The 15,555-nt window shown below is 40.2% G+C and overlaps 1 protein-coding gene across 32 annotated transcripts in view; it reads right to left on the bottom strand.

Annotated features, from left to right (window-relative positions):
- Positions 1–895: 895 nt before the first annotated feature.
- The window catches only part of MAP4K4 (mitogen-activated protein kinase kinase kinase kinase 4), a 209,587-nt gene continuing 194,927 nt past the window's right edge, over positions 896–15,555 (bottom strand). For 18 of the 32 annotated variants that reach the window (XM_053587162.1, XM_053587170.1, XM_053587188.1 and 15 more), the window contains 7 exons: positions 14,354–14,497; positions 10,945–11,079; positions 8,132–8,232; positions 6,215–6,364; positions 5,512–5,671; positions 4,740–4,879; positions 896–2,487 (listed from right to left, as the gene is read on the bottom strand). In XM_053587162.1, the coding sequence (XP_053443137.1) occupies positions 2,404–2,487; positions 4,740–4,879; positions 5,512–5,671; positions 6,215–6,364; positions 8,132–8,232; positions 10,945–11,079; positions 14,354–14,497 (914 nt within the window). In that variant the 3' untranslated portion in view covers positions 896–2,403. Of the gene's footprint in view, positions 2,488–4,739; positions 4,880–5,511; positions 5,672–6,190; positions 6,365–8,131; positions 8,233–10,944; positions 11,080–14,353; positions 14,498–15,555 lie in introns of all 32 variants that reach the window. The other 14 variants (XM_053587160.1, XM_053587169.1, XM_053587161.1 and 11 more) reach the window with 1 other exon arrangement.

The raw sequence follows: 15,555 nt of genomic DNA, 5'->3' as shown, positions 1-15,555 counted from the left end.
TCCAGTCTGTGTCTAATGCAGGGCCATGATGCCACCGCCTTTGTTACTTCTTCCTTTTGGCATTGCATGTTTCGTATTTCTTCAAAGGCATCTGCCCATCTTCACCACTCTCTAAAGCCAGAAAAGAGGCCATGGTCACCTGCACCCTTCTTTCTCTTCTTGCCATGTACACATATGTGTTCACTCTGGCACATTTCATCTTATGAAAAGCCGAAACGCGAATTAAGAAATAGCCAGCAGGTATTGAATTCTGACCAAAGTCCTGCGGTGATGAGATCCAACCTACTGCAAGTCTCTTTCAAAGGTGAGATTACTCTTCAACATTCTCTAGGTTAACTATAAATTAGTAGAAAAGAACCGGTTCTTTCTGCTTTGGCCATCAGCATGACTCCAAAGTCATACTAATGGAGCATCAATTTTCATCTCCTTGTTCCTCCAAAAGGAGTAAGGTTTTCTCAGGTTATCCTGTCTTTGTGGGTATGTACAAATAGCTATTTTGTCTGCATTTGAGTGTATGTATATTTTACTAGATTTTGTTTGTAGTTCAAAAAAGAGCCTTTTACAAACATGCTGGACTGGGAGGAAGAAAAAGAAAGGGGTCAGAGTGGCGCCACAGGGGATGAGACACAAATAGGTGCAAATGACAGTTCTCGGGAGGGGGAAGGAAATCCCCAATTTCCTTGCTACAAGAAAAAATTAACTGGAAGATTAAGCCTACAGAACAAGCTTCTATGGGTGAACAGGGTTTAAGGCAGCTATAACGCATATTCCCACTCAGAATTCAACAAGAGGAGAGTAACACAGCAGAACCAGGACATGGAGCACTATCGCTTCACTAAGATATCACTATCCTTAGGGGAGCTGAGTGATGACGAGGAAGCCATGAAACAAATTATTACTCAAGACATTTATTACAAATGTCATGAACATATTCATAAGATAAAACTGGTTTAAAAAACAGAAAACAAGAGAGCAAGTGAGAAAACAAGAAAAGCCAGGACTTCCATATTACACCTAAAACACAGGAATATGTCAACTTTATGAATAAGCAGAATTAACTACATTCTTAAAATAGTTTTAGTGCATTGCATTTTTAGAAAAGGGGAATATCCCAACCCCCAAGAAAAGGTTCCTGCAACACTGAACAGTTTGTGTGACTATTCTAATGTGACCACCTGTCTGCTACCAAACCTCGAATTGAGAACAATGAGATCTCTCTGTTGTGGGCTACAGTCACCCCATTAACCTTCAATGGTGAATCTGGTGAAAACAAAGCATTCTGCTTTCTTCATGTAGAAACTGTATCAGCCATAAGGCTACTCCCATCTTCATGGACAGTTCTTCTCATGCCTACTAGGCTGTGATAAATTAGCAAACTCCAATCTGAGAGTTTTGGTATCGAGATTAAATTAAACATTAATGGTTTCCTCCCAAAACATATAAACTAAATCACCTCTCAATGCATTAAAAACAATGAGGTAGGCAAAAAAATAAACATGTGGTTTGAATTTTTTTTTTCTTCTGCAAGTGCAGACTGTGGTAAAACTGCTGTTGCACTTCTAGGTTTAAACAAAAATTAAACCTTTAACTGAGGCAGTGCTAATACTGTCACACAACAAAGTTCTGGACATTATACAAAATGCACATATTTTCTGTTTCCTTCTTTTGTTTTAAGAACCATCCACACATGATTTAGGCAAAACCTGACACAGAAAATGACTGAGTTCTTGGCCAGGATCCCCACCCACCAAATCCAAAGAAACAAACGGGACCCCTTAACCCACCCCACCTGTCTCCCAAGCCCCGCCCACAAAAGTTATCCTAGTAACTGTGTCTTTCACATTTTATAAATATTAACTTCTTAAACCTGCACCTTCTTTGTCCACATATTGTCACATTACAAAAAAAGAAATGTCAATTAAATACATTGTTAATGTTACTATATTAAATCTGCTCTCTGCTTCAGCAAACTGCTCCTTATAACCCCACTTCTCACCTCCTTGTGCCCACTGCCAAGAAAACCAACGGCATGTTTGCTGTCGCCACCGCCAGATACCCATAACACAGAGTCAATCAGAGACAAGGAATTCTGGAGCTGCAGGAAAGGTGTTTGCTTTCTGGTCTGATGCTCAATCCCAAACACTTATAGCACCTGATGGTAGGATCGGAACAGCACCAGCTGCATTGCAGCCTTGATTTATTTTTGAGTAAGGAAAAAAAAAAAGGGATAAATTGGTAAACAGGAGCAGGAAGGAAGGGAGAGAGAGAACCCAACGCATGAGGTTTGCACACAACAGCTGTTCTGGTTGCCCTGGTGCAGCTCTGAGCTCCAGTTGCAAGGAATTCCAAGTTCTCAGGATCTTGAAGACTCTGAAGGCCGACAATGTCCACATCACATTGCTTCTACCAGCTCAGAAGAGAAGTCCTGCCTAAGGTCATGAAATAAACCTGACTGCTGCCACCAGACCGAACAGAGGCAAAGAATACCTGCAAAAACAAAAACAGAAGAGAAAGCGTAGTTACTATGGCCACACAGCAACCTGCACAGGAAAGGGTTTCCTGTGGGTCTCAGCCATGGAGCCTAAGCCACCAACATCCTCACATAACACTGCCAAGTGCAGGGAGCTTGCACTCCAGAAAGCCTTTTCAAAAGAAACTCTGGGATGTTGTCAATTTATCATTTGTAAGGAGTGATCATCTATGGCCCACTTTTATTACAACTAAGGCTTATTAACTGGGTAACTCCTTATATGTTGCCATATTGTGGGAACTCAAAGGGGAAAAAAATTGATGCCTTACAAACTGAGTTATAGGCTCGGCACCTGTAGTTCATCGGCTAGGGCGTCAGCCACATACATCGGGGCTGGCGGGTTCGAACTCAGCCCAGGCCTGCCTAACAACAATGACAACTACAAAAAAAAAAAAATAAATAAATAAATAAAGACCCGGGCATTGTGGTGGGTGCCTGTAGTCCCAGCTACTTGCAAGGAGGCTGAGGCAAGAGAATTGCTTAAGCCCAAGAGTTTGAGGTTGTTGTGACCTGTGATGCAATGGCACTCTACTGAGGGTGACAAAGTAAGACTCTATCTAAAAAAAAAAAGAAACTGAGTTATATCTCCTTCCACTGTTAATACCTAAAAAATAAACATTTTGAAAAAGGAACAGTGAACAATTGAGAAGACCCCTTGCCAACCAAATTTCTTTCTTTTTTTTTTTTTTGAGATAGTCTCACTTTGCTGCCCAGCCTAGAGTGCTCTGGCATCAGCCTAGCTCACAGCACCCTCAAACTCACTGACTTGAGTGATCCTCTATCTTACAGCCTTCTGAGTAGCTGGGACTACGAATACCCACCACAATGTCTGGCTAATCTCTGTATTTTTAGTAGAGACAGAGTCTCGCTCTTGCTCCGGCTGGTCTCTGACCTGAGCTCAAGGGATCCTCCTGCTCCCCAGAGCCTAGGATTACAGGTGTGAGCTACCATGTCAGGCTCCTAATTTCCTTTTCTAAAAAAAAAAAGAATTATTCCATGACTCTGCAGTTCCTATGTTTTGTGCCTTTTATTAGTAACTGTTAAGGGACATGACAGCATGCATAAAAATACTTAAATACTGAAATTCAAAAAATATTACACTATAGCTATCGTACATATACTTAGACAAATACAAGCCAAAAAGCTGACAATACCCTGGATTAGGACTGAGTTGTACACATTTTCAACATACAGATTTGGAAGATACCATGTAGGAAAAAGAAAAAAAAAGGAAACCCCACTTGCAAATGAGATGCAGGGCTACGCAGAAGACAGTGCATTGGTGGTGAGATGACTTTTGTGTTTAGTTTGTGATTGGGTAGGCAGGGCCAGCTACCAAGGAGAGAGATGCAGCTCTTCTTTCTCATGTTGAATTAGTAATTTCAATCTGGGCTGGTTGCTAGGATATTTAACATATTTCAACATGGATGCAAGAAGTGGACATGTTCTTAACAGGACAGTTTCCGAGGCCGTTACGTGTTGCCTCAGGTAGTCAGACATCCCTTTGTCCAAATGGAAATGGACAGAAGAAGAAAAGACTGAGCTTGGTAAAAATCATTTCCACTCTCCAAGTCCTTCCCATTGGCAGGCCAGGATAGGTCACAATGCCCTTAGCCCTCTATCTGCTCCATTCCAAGGCTGGTTTGAAAGGGACTTCTGAGAATGAGTAGTCCCCTAGAGAAGATCGGGATGTGGCCAGTTTTGGAAAGCAAAGGTGACTTTGATGCCCTGGAGTCTGAGGTATAGTGCTTCTGCATAAAATGAAGTTATTTCAATAGTCAAAAGGCAGACGCGATAGCAAGTGTGATCCTCCTGACACACATCCATGCAGAAGAACCTTTTAAGTCTACCGGAATTGCACTGGTGGCCCTTTCCATTCACAAAAGCGTTTGATATGATAAAATGGATAGCTTTAATCTTCATCATCTCTAAACCTAGAAAGGTCACCTACTAGGGTTTAAAAAAAAAAAAAATCTAGAAAATCCAACATATGATGATTTCTAAAGAAACAAATTCCTCTCACAGCAAAAAACAAAACACATTCCGAGCCCCCAAAACATGACTAAAAAAGTAACATCTAAAAAGTTCCTTGATTAATTTATTTCAGAATCTATCAGAACTCCAAGAAAATTTATCATCAAATTCCACGGAAAAGAAATCATTGCTAAAAGACAGAAGCAACAAGAAAGAAGCCACAGAAAAGCGTTACCTTATCATTGCGTTCACACAAGAATTTCAGTCTTTGAGCCCTTTTGTGCATGAACACACCATCCAAGTGACCAGTTTCCACAGAGCGGATCTCTATGGCCTTCTCTCCCCAGCCCATTGTCTGATTGGATCGAATATATGCTTTTGGGGAAGAAAAAATTATAAATTATTAAAGATAGGAAAAAAGCCTTAAAAAGATGTTGCTTATGTGACACATAAAGATACAACTCTACTTCCCCTGCCCTTCAATGCCTAGCCTTTAAGGATTTTGTATTAAAGGAGCTTTGCCTCTTGTCTACTCTGGGAAGTAGTCATTTGAGTCAATGGTTGCATCTATTCATTTCCCCTACGCCTTTCATGTTTATCTTGAAAAATGACAGCGACTTCACTGAAATAAAAACAAGATAGTTCTGGGATATAAAACTTTCAAATATTAGCCTCTATTCTTAAAGGTAAACCAGAAGACTATGCATGAGGCTGTGTTTCTAGCTGTGGCTCTGCCATACCCAAGAGCAAATCACTTCCCTTTCCCTGTCTCCCATCAACTCTGATGGCAACAGATTTAAAAAAGCATAAAATTGGAGTTTTTTCTAAAATAGACAGACCTATGACTATTTCCACCGTCTTCAATCTAACTTTCTGCCACATATTGCCAACCACTATGCTAAACAGCCAAAAGGTCTGAAAGACTCCAAAATCAGCATGATAAATATATGTAGCCATAGATAAGCCTCCACCGTGACAGCTGCTGACTTTCCCTGGGTGCTCCATACCTACAGAGGTGGGCATCTCTCCCCACTGTAGCACCACATCCTTGGTGATCCTTCCATATGTGTTCACGTAAACCCCTTCATCTTCATAGCACACTAGAAGCTCCATCCCATCTGTGTTGGGAAGGATGATGATTGCATGGGGTTTGATGCTACACTGGATCTACAGAAAAGAAACAAAGTGCAAGGAAGCATGTTTGTGGCTATTTCTAGCACTATGAAAGTGTTCAGTAAGACTGTCTTGGTGAACGCACTGGTACCATATCCCTGGAGATAAATATAGCAATTAGATAACATTTTGGAAAACCCATGCAATATATATACCCCCGTCTATCTCTACTTTACAGTAGAGGTCATATATCCCACTGACTCACATATTCCAAGGCCCCTGAAACATATTTGGATGGTGGGGTCCGTTTGTGAACCACTCCCAACCCAGGGCTTTTCTGGCCTGCCAGCAACTGCCCCAAATCCAACCCATGTTAGTCAAGCAAGGGCCTAAGAGGTTTTCAGGAGGGCTTCAGAGAGCCAGGACTTGTCTCAGAACATAGCACTATTGAAAATAGCACATCACTTAAATACTCACCCCCACACCAAGGGGAAATGAAGAATCCCTGCTTGTGTTAGTTCACTAAGCAGAGGAAAGAAAAAAGTCAAAACAAAATGAAGCCAGTCAACCAACCATAGAGTGTGGGTTCTTTCTTACATGTGTTGGCAGATAAATGTCATAGACTGATCCTGAATCCACGTCAACAGCATGGAATCCAGCACAGGATCCATAGATCACTTTCAACCTTTGGCCTTCCTCAACAGTGAGATCCACCAGTAATGGCTTATGTACCAATTCTCCAAATGACTGCAAGGATGCAAACAAGAGAGTAGTAAGACGATGGAGAACTTAATTCTAACAGATTAAAGTAGAGAAGCTAGAGCCAACATACTCAATTACTGAGCCACACTGGCAACAATCATAAAGCAAAAGTACTCAAGTCTTCATTAAATGCTTTTCTCTGTTAATTAGTATCCGGAATGTATTTCTTCCAGAGGTTGGGTCCCAAATGCCCCCTACTCAGCCCCAAAATTCCAGTCTGTCATCTATTACCCTGTTGTTTATCTTCATCAGAAAAACATGTAAAGTGAAATAATAAGGACTTTCTATAACATATTTAACTTTTCACATGCACAGCGGAGTGAGAGGAATTGTTGGAGTCACATTTTTATCACTATTACTATTGTTCTCACTACTTGAGCCGTGAAGACCTCTACCCTTTCTGTCTAGACTGAAAAGGTGCTAGAGACTGCATGTACTAGAATAGCTGCAGCACGCTGGGTGGCCTTTGCTCTTCATCAGTGTCAGAATCCATGGGTCTCAAGACTGGAATGATGATGAAATGGAATAGATTTAAATAAGATAATACTTATAAATGCAATTAGTGCAGTACCTGGTACATAAAGGAGATTAAAACCAGATCTTAGAGGACAATATAACTTTAGAATCAATTATATTTATTCAATAACACTTATTTTTTAAACAAATAGGATAACCCCATTTATCCCACTTTAACTGAAAAAAATCAAGCAATCAGCAATCCAAAAGTGTAAATTTTATAGATAACTGAAACTTATTCTTTGTATAAGACATACCCAAACTATTTTAAATACCTAAGTACTAGGCAACGATGTGAGGTGCAGCTGCAACAACTCAACACCAGGTATGTGTGAACTCCAAAATGAAAACAACCTCCATATTTTTTTGTTTTTTGAAACAGGGTTCTGCTTTCCACCTGAGCTAAAGTACAGTAGCTTCTTCACGGCTCACTACAACCTCAAACGCCTAAGCTCAAGTGATCCTTCTGCTTCAGCCTCCTGAGTAGCTGGGACTACAGGTGCCTACCACCATGCTCAGCTAATATTTTTCTTTTCTTAGAAATGGGGTCTTGCTGTGTTGCTCGAGCTGAACTTGTGGTCCTAGCCATAAGTGACCCCCTCACCTTGGCCTCTCAAAGTGCTTGGACTGTAGGCACGAGATAGCCAACAACCCTCATTTTAAAACAAATGCCCAATTACTTGTCTAAAGCTGCACATATGCAAAATAATCTTAGTTTATACATGAGATCAGATGCTATAGCTACAGTTTATTTGTTCAAACAAAAAAGGAATCATACATATTATTAACTTTTCCCATTTAATGTATATTTGTGTCATTCGCAATTTCTGGAACTTAATTTTTAATTAGTACTCTATTCAACTGACACAACTTTAAACTGCCTGTTTTGGGACACTTTTTTTTTTTTAAATCTTTGCACACGTTCATGACTTTAGGTGAAGGTCTACTTTTTAAAAGGAGGGTGGAAGTGGTATTGTTTTGTTTTTCCTTTGTTACTGTATTAGTACAATGATCAACATGTCTGCCCAACATTTGGCTCTCTCTCCTCACACTCTGTGGGCTCAGAAAGCAAATTAAGCTTATGTTCGAAATGGCCTGTCTTATGCTAAAGCTGTATGCCAATGATCACATAGCTTTTGTACTATCAATTTTGTTCAGAATTTTAAAACTTATTCACTGACTCCTTTTCACAGCTTGCGTGCCTGATGCTGCTTTAAATTCACGTGGTGTTGTTACCTTAAAGGCCATAAATTTGTGATATGGCTTGGGTGCCCACGCATAGACTTCCACAGAACTCTTCAAAGCAATTACCAGAAATTTGATTCTTTCATATTTTACTGAAAAAAAAAAAAAATAAATAAAAAGCACAGGTCAGTGTCAACATGGAACTCTAAATCACTTTTGTTGTCTTCTGCAAACTTTAGAAATATGCTTTCTAGTCAAGCAACCAAACCAGCAGGGGAAGCACACAGCAAGATCATGCCTCACAGTTTCCTTTTCCAGTTCTTTAAGGTGTAAGCCATGGTAACTCCTGTCTTTTCTGATGGTGTATTGGGCTCAGATCCAATACTCTGGATACCATGGATGAGTACTTTCACTCATGTTCCTAGTCTTCTCAGATTCCAAGTATTTTATAATCAAGGAAAATGCCCAAGTGTCCCACCCTAAAGACTTAAGAACTCAGTATTACTTCAGAAAGATAATGATGTGATTAATTGCCAAGAGACTCCTGAACACAGAAAGAGGTCCAGGTTTCCCATGAAGCTATTCCTAGTCTTGCCTGGGACTGAGGAACATGGGGGGCAATACCAAAATAGTCACGAGTCTTAAACTCTATCAGTAGACAGAAGTACCTGCACATAGGCAAGCATCACTCCAGATCATTTCTTGACTACATAGGTAATTTCAAGGATTTTACCTAAAGTTCTGTACCAGAAGAGCAATAAAATAAAACTCTTTTCCACTATTAAGAAACAAAAACAAAACAAACAACAACAAAAAAACTGATCTGCCTCTGTCTAGGTATGGTGACTCAAACCTGTAATCCTAACACTTTGAGAGGCTAAAGAGAGGCAGGGATCACTTGAGGCTAGGAGTTCAAGAGCAGCCTGGGCAACAGACTGAAACCTCACCTCTACAAAAAATAAGAAAAGTCAGCTGGGCATGATGGTGGGCACCTGTGGTCCAAGCTACTCAGGAGGCTGAAGCAGGAGGACTACTTGAGCCCAGAAGTTTAAGCCTATTGTGAGCCATGATCGAGCCACTGCACTCCTGTCTGGGCACCAGCATGAGATCCTATCTCAAAACAAAACAAAACTCAAGAACAACAACAAAACCTTACCAAAACCTGCCTCCTTCCCATAGCTGTTTGGGTTCCCTTACAGCCAGGCAATTCGGCTAGCTCAGAGGGTCCCTGACCACACAGGACTCTACTAGAGTGTGGTGTTGACACAGTTTCTTTGAGAGATCTCGTTAACCTGATGACTCTCCTTGTTAAACTCCATACACTGTCACTGTTCAAATAAACCAGTGACAGTAATAACTATAAACACAAAGGTTTACAAAAAGGCTATCCAAATAAGACTGTTCAACAGAAGGTTCTGTGCTGATGGAAATGCTTTCTGTCTGCACTGACAAGATGGGCACCGAACACATGAGGCTACCAAGCACTCAGAATGGACGAGTGCCACCCAACTAAATTTCAAGGATGACTTAATTTTAATTAATTTAAATATACATTGAAATTCCTGCTGTTCTTGGTAGTAACCGTGAAGACAAAAATATTACTCACACTTACATCCTGTGACTCATCTGTTCAGAACGGCAGGCTTGAAGACTGCTGCTCTGTTGGCATGAATAGCCCAACACTAACACACCTGCCTCTGGTGCCCCCTGTAGGAGGATCTGCTCACGTGCAGTTCAGCCTTACCAGCGGTTTCATTGAATTTAGCCTTAGCTGATTTTAGTTATACCTCAACAAACAAAATTACTTCTTACAAAAACCACACAGAAAATCCTAATCCATAAATCTATACTGAGATAGTAATACTGTCCAGAGCTACCCAGAATCATTCCAAATGCCAAAGTGGCACCAACCATTATTATTAACCAATGAGCTGAGGGTTGTAGACAGACTACATAAGCCACGATCAAGGATGCTAACATCCCTGGGCACGGAGGAACTGACTACGGTATATACCTTCATAAACACAGAAAAAAGTAAACATGCACACAGAAATCAGAACTCTATAGGCCCGTAACGTTAATCAGATCTACTTTCTGTTTTAAATTCTGTTAGAAGAGACTGGGTGTGCTCAGGGTGGTATGGCCATAGACTAAACTCTATTAGAGTGTATCATCTTCCCCATAAAACTTTAATTAGGCTAAGGTCCACCATTTCCCCTTTGTGTCCAACATTAGTACTAGTATTTTAAATTTTTTTCACTAAAACAATTGTTTTTGCTTTTGTTCCTGTGAGATTTTACTTGATGAGAATCACTGTATTCAGGCCAAAAAGAAAAAACAACCCAACGGCGGTGAAGCACTGACTGACCAGCGAGGCTGATTTACTAGTGAAAGCACAGTAGCTCTGCACACTGCACTTCATTCCAGATGACCAGCCACAGTCCTCTATCAGTGCCTGCCAAGGACTCCATTCTATAAATGGAGAATAAGCCTGGAGCGTAAGGGAGGGCTCCACATCAGCTGCCTTTCATTTGATAAGGCTTCCTTATGGAGGCCATAGCACATATTACAGAAGAGAAAACTGTGACTGCCAGAGAGAGGAGATGAAGAGGTCCAAGGTACATGGTGTGGGGGAACCTGAGGACAGAGCGAGCTACAGGAACAGTCAATGTGCCTGTGGGTGCAGAGAGGGAAGAAGACAATGTCTAGATCAGAATACTAGAAAACACAATACTAGAAATCAGCCACATGTTTCAGAAACAAGTTTATTATTACAAGCTTCGAAGGACCCATGCATTTAAAACTGAATTCTAATTAATTAAACTCTGGAAAAACAAAACCCTTAACCCCCTCCTAGAACTTACCAACTTTATAGTGTACACATCCTTCCAAATCCCCGACGGTTGTCCATCCCTGCTTCTTCTCAACTTCTGGATCGTTGTGAAGTATTTTATTTCTTAACCAGGACAAATAGTAGACACGTAACTTATCCTTTTTGCCTAGCAAAATAAATATAAATATTTTACATGCATATTCAGAAGTAGGTGCTATCTCATTAGTAACAACAGTAACTAAAAGAAACTTTCACAGACAGTATCAATACCTTTAAGGGAACCACTTTGTATCAAAAGCTTGACCAGAAACTTAATTCAAGCTATTTGATGAACTTCTGAAACCCCTACAAAATTATCACTGGAAGTAGTAGGCCTGGGTTAGAGCAAAAGGTTTAAAAAACACAATGAACTCGTATTTATGTAGACACTATCAATAAGCCAAAAAGTAACACAAACACCTACAAACAATACCACAAATAGAGCTTATAAGATGCTTTCACGTGTGTTATGCCACCTGATTATAAAAACTCTCTGGAGTAGCTATTAGCTCCCATTTTACAGATGAGCACAGAAGGGTTAAATCAAACACCCTAGGCAAAGACTGAAATCTAATAAAAGGCAAGTCACAAGTTAGAGATGTGTACCACTTACCTGAAAGATTCAATGGAGAAAGGACAATCTTTTTAACAAATGCTGCTGGAAAAACTAGATAACCACATGCAAAACCCCCGATATCCTTACAGACTTTGAAACAGTCACGAAAATCAACTAAAAATAGATCACAGACCTAAATGTGAAAAACAAAGCTATACGCCCTATAGAAAATAACAGAAGAAAATCTAGGTGACCTTGGATTTAACGACGACTTTGTAGATACAATACCAAAAGAATAGCTCATGAAAGAATAAACTGATAGTTGGATTTCGTTAAAATTAAAAATTTCTGTCCCGCAAAAGACACCATTAAAGAGAACAAACAGATAAGCCACACAAGCTGGGAGAAAATATCTGCAAAACACGTATTTGATGAAAGACGTATATCCAAAATATACAAAGAACTCTTACAAATCAATAGTAAGAAAACCAACCCCAACACAAAATGGACTGAAGATCTGAGGATATACATGTACACCACACATATGATACACAGATGGCAAATAAGCACATGAAAATATGCTCAACATCATATATCATTAAAGAATTGCCAATTAAAATGGTATAACACCTGTTAGTTCCTACACACCTATCAGAATGGCTAGATTAAAATGACACTAGATTAAAAAAAATGGCTAGATTAAAAAGACACTAGATTAAAAAAAATGTTTATTCAAAGAAAAGAGAGAAGCAGCATCCACCAAAACACACATCATTTTACCATTGTATCAATTTAGTTCAATGAAGGTGAAAAATCAACCTTCCGTTTTCAAAGTACTGTGCACAAGACAGTGGTGGCAGCAAGAGACATTTTCAAGAGTGTGTGTGGGGGGTGTGTGTGCGTGTGTAAGGTTCAGTTTCTTCACCAGAACAGGGGCTATTGGCATGGATTCTATTTGTGACAGCTATTGAGCTGTGCACTTTCTGTGTATATCATACTTCAACACAATTATAACTTTTGAAGAACTTTTTGTGGGAACCTTTTTTCAGTATGTTAGATGAAAGAAAAAAAAAAGACCACATAGGTTTATGTATAATGTTGTGTTCCCATATTGTGAGATAAAGAGGGAAATACACAAAGTTAATGAGCATTTTCTCTGAGAAGGGGATGACATGTTTAGTCTTCCTAAGTTTTTTCTGTTTTTAAAGCTTCCTGCAATTGACATGTGTTGCTTTGCATTGATGTCAGCTGATTGTCGATTCCCATGAATTGCCTCATTTCACTGGATAGAAAAATGAAGTTTAAATCTTTAGCTGCAGATTGGTTATTTTTTCTCTAATTATAAAAACTACCCCATCAACACCTTTTAAGTTTTAAATGGCTGGTTTCTCATTTAAGTAAAAAATAATGAAATTTTTGCATTTCAACAAACTTCTTTACTCACAACCAAAAACATATACAAGAAGTACAATTAACTGGAAGTAAATCTGTTACATATAAAGAAATACAACAAACCCACATTAGCAGATAATTACATCAAAAGCACTGTGGTATGCGCTCAAAGGTCAATTAAACTACAAGGATATTTGTGAAAAATGTTTACATGAGAGAAGGAAAAGGGTATAACTTAGAGGGCAATGACAGAAGATAAGTAAAGGCATTTTAATACAGCTAAGCAAGGAAACACTTTCTAGGTGTGTAAGATGTATGGATATGATGGAGAAATGTTTAATGGCACTGAAAAGGCAGTTTACCTGGTTTGGACAATCAGGCACGCATGGAATACACCTTAACTTCAGGACAGTGGTTGCCATGGGCAGACGGATGGGGGAAGGACACTTAGTATGTGTACAACGCTGTATTGTGACATTTATTACATCTAGTCGGTACATGGGGGCCACTACTCCTCATTATTATTCTCCGTATGTTTGAAATACCAAATAATCATTTTTATGCAGACCTTTTTTCCTTAAGTATGTATACGGAGTGTGGTATATGGTTAAAAGACTGGAAGCTAAAAATTTTAAAGTTAATGGAAGTTATCTCTGCATAATTTTACTTTTTATTTCTTACAGTTGCTTTTCTTCAGTGGTTTCTTACTTTCTAAAATGAACATATATAATTTATACAAAGGAAAATGGTCTTTTTAAAAAGAAGAAACTTAACAGTATTAAGTATTGAGAAAAGAATAAAAAATATAACACAATAATGGCAAAGAACAGTTCCTTTTGCATGTGGAAGTGGCAGGGGGAGTGGACAGACCTACACACTGGGTAAAGTGAATGAAACCTCACCAGCAACAGAGTGTGAGCAGAGTGAGCTGGTAGGGGAGACTGTGAGCAGAGTGAGCCGGGTAGGGGAGACTGCTCTCTGGAAAAGCCACAGGTCACCTGTGCATGTGTGTGTCGCCTCTGTACATCTTCCTTTCACATTATTATAAATTCATGATGCAGCTATACCTCATCTAACCAGGACCTCAGAGAACAAACGAGCTAACCGCAGGTTAGTGGGTAAGCTTGAAAAAAAAAAAAGACAGAGTCGCAAGCTGTCACCCTGGGTGGAGTGCCATGGTGTCACAGCTCACAGCGACCTCCAACTTTCAGGCTTAAGTGATTCTCTTGTCTAAGCCTCCCTAGTAGCTGGGACTGCAGGCGCCCACAATAATGCCCAGCTATTTTTTTTTTTTTGCAGTTGTCATTGTTGTTTAGCAGGCCCGGGCCAGGCTTGAACCCGCCAGCCTGGGTGTATGTGGCTGGCGCCCCAGTCACTGAGCTATGGGTGCCGAACCAAGCTTGAATATTTTTAGACAGTGTCGTATGTTCTGCTTTACAAAACACACACTTACCAGATATTGTCACCAAGACGTTCAAGCCCTCGAGTACATCCATCTGCTGAAACCGTCTCCGGCTGATCAGAGGGTACACCTTCCCTTGGCCGCTCCTGTCCAGCAGCATCAGGCCACTCTCTGTACCAACTAGCAAATTCACTCCTGGTCCAGAGACACAGAAAGGCCTCAGTGTTAGCCTATGCTTAACAAATAGCTTAATTGTACGGAAGGAATAACATCATCTAGGTGGGAAAAAAGTGCAGCTTCCTTAATTCACCCAGAAAAGAAATGCTTTGAATAGTTAGAGGTTAATGCAACCAAACTATCACCCCACACGAATAACGGTGCCTTATTTCCTTAACTCTCAGGGGAAGAACAAGGAGACCTCACCCTCTTCTACTTCCTTAACAAATCATCAGTTTCCAAGTTTTCTTCAGTTGCCCCTGAACACTGTAAGCTCACTATTTTCTCTCGGCCTTACAGATTCAGCATCTAATTACCCACACTACAAATTAGAACAAATCTTTACATGATACGATGGTTTTCTTTGTGCTTCTTTCACCTTGTTTTCATTGGCAAACTTCTGGAATGGAAGGTGAGACAGCCCTCCTCAAACCCTTTACAGACAGCTTATGACCTGGCTTCTATCACTCAGTTCTCTTGTCCCTCCATACTTTAGGAGTATTGAAGTACTGCAATCTCCCTGTGCAACCTCCTTGCTCTCTGACCACATACTGTCAGGGTTTTTCTCCTCTTCTGCTGCAGTGTGAAGTCTCCTTATATTCAGGCACCTCCTCTGCCTTCTTAAAGCGACATTTCTGATGCTGCCTGTCTAATAGTGCATACCCACCTGTGCTTGAGCAGAACCTCACAACTGGTAAAACTAATCCGTACTGCAATCCCTGCTTCTCTACCCAGATTTCTCACTTTTGCCATTTCTATCAACAGCACCATCTTGTCCCACAGCTGCTGTGCAAAATGAGCTGAACTAGCCACTGAATCCAGATGAGATCTCCTCTTCTCTTGCCCTCCTTTCTCTTCGTGCTGCTCTCACACTGTTCAGGCTTTGGCAGCCTTTTAACTGATGGAAAAAGACCTTGACTGAGGTGGTTAAAACAGTCTCTTTCTACTTTCTCATGACTGCACATCAAATCAATCTTAAATGTTCTAAAATACTCATTGAATCAGGCCGTATCTTCAAAAACCACACACCCCACGTA

This window comes from Nycticebus coucang, chromosome 4 (assembly GCF_027406575.1).
Source record: "Nycticebus coucang isolate mNycCou1 chromosome 4, mNycCou1.pri, whole genome shotgun sequence".
Taxonomy (NCBI): domain Eukaryota; kingdom Metazoa; phylum Chordata; class Mammalia; order Primates; family Lorisidae; genus Nycticebus; species Nycticebus coucang.
Note: the sequence above shows the minus strand (reverse complement) of the source record. Positions and strands in the feature narration are given on the sequence as shown.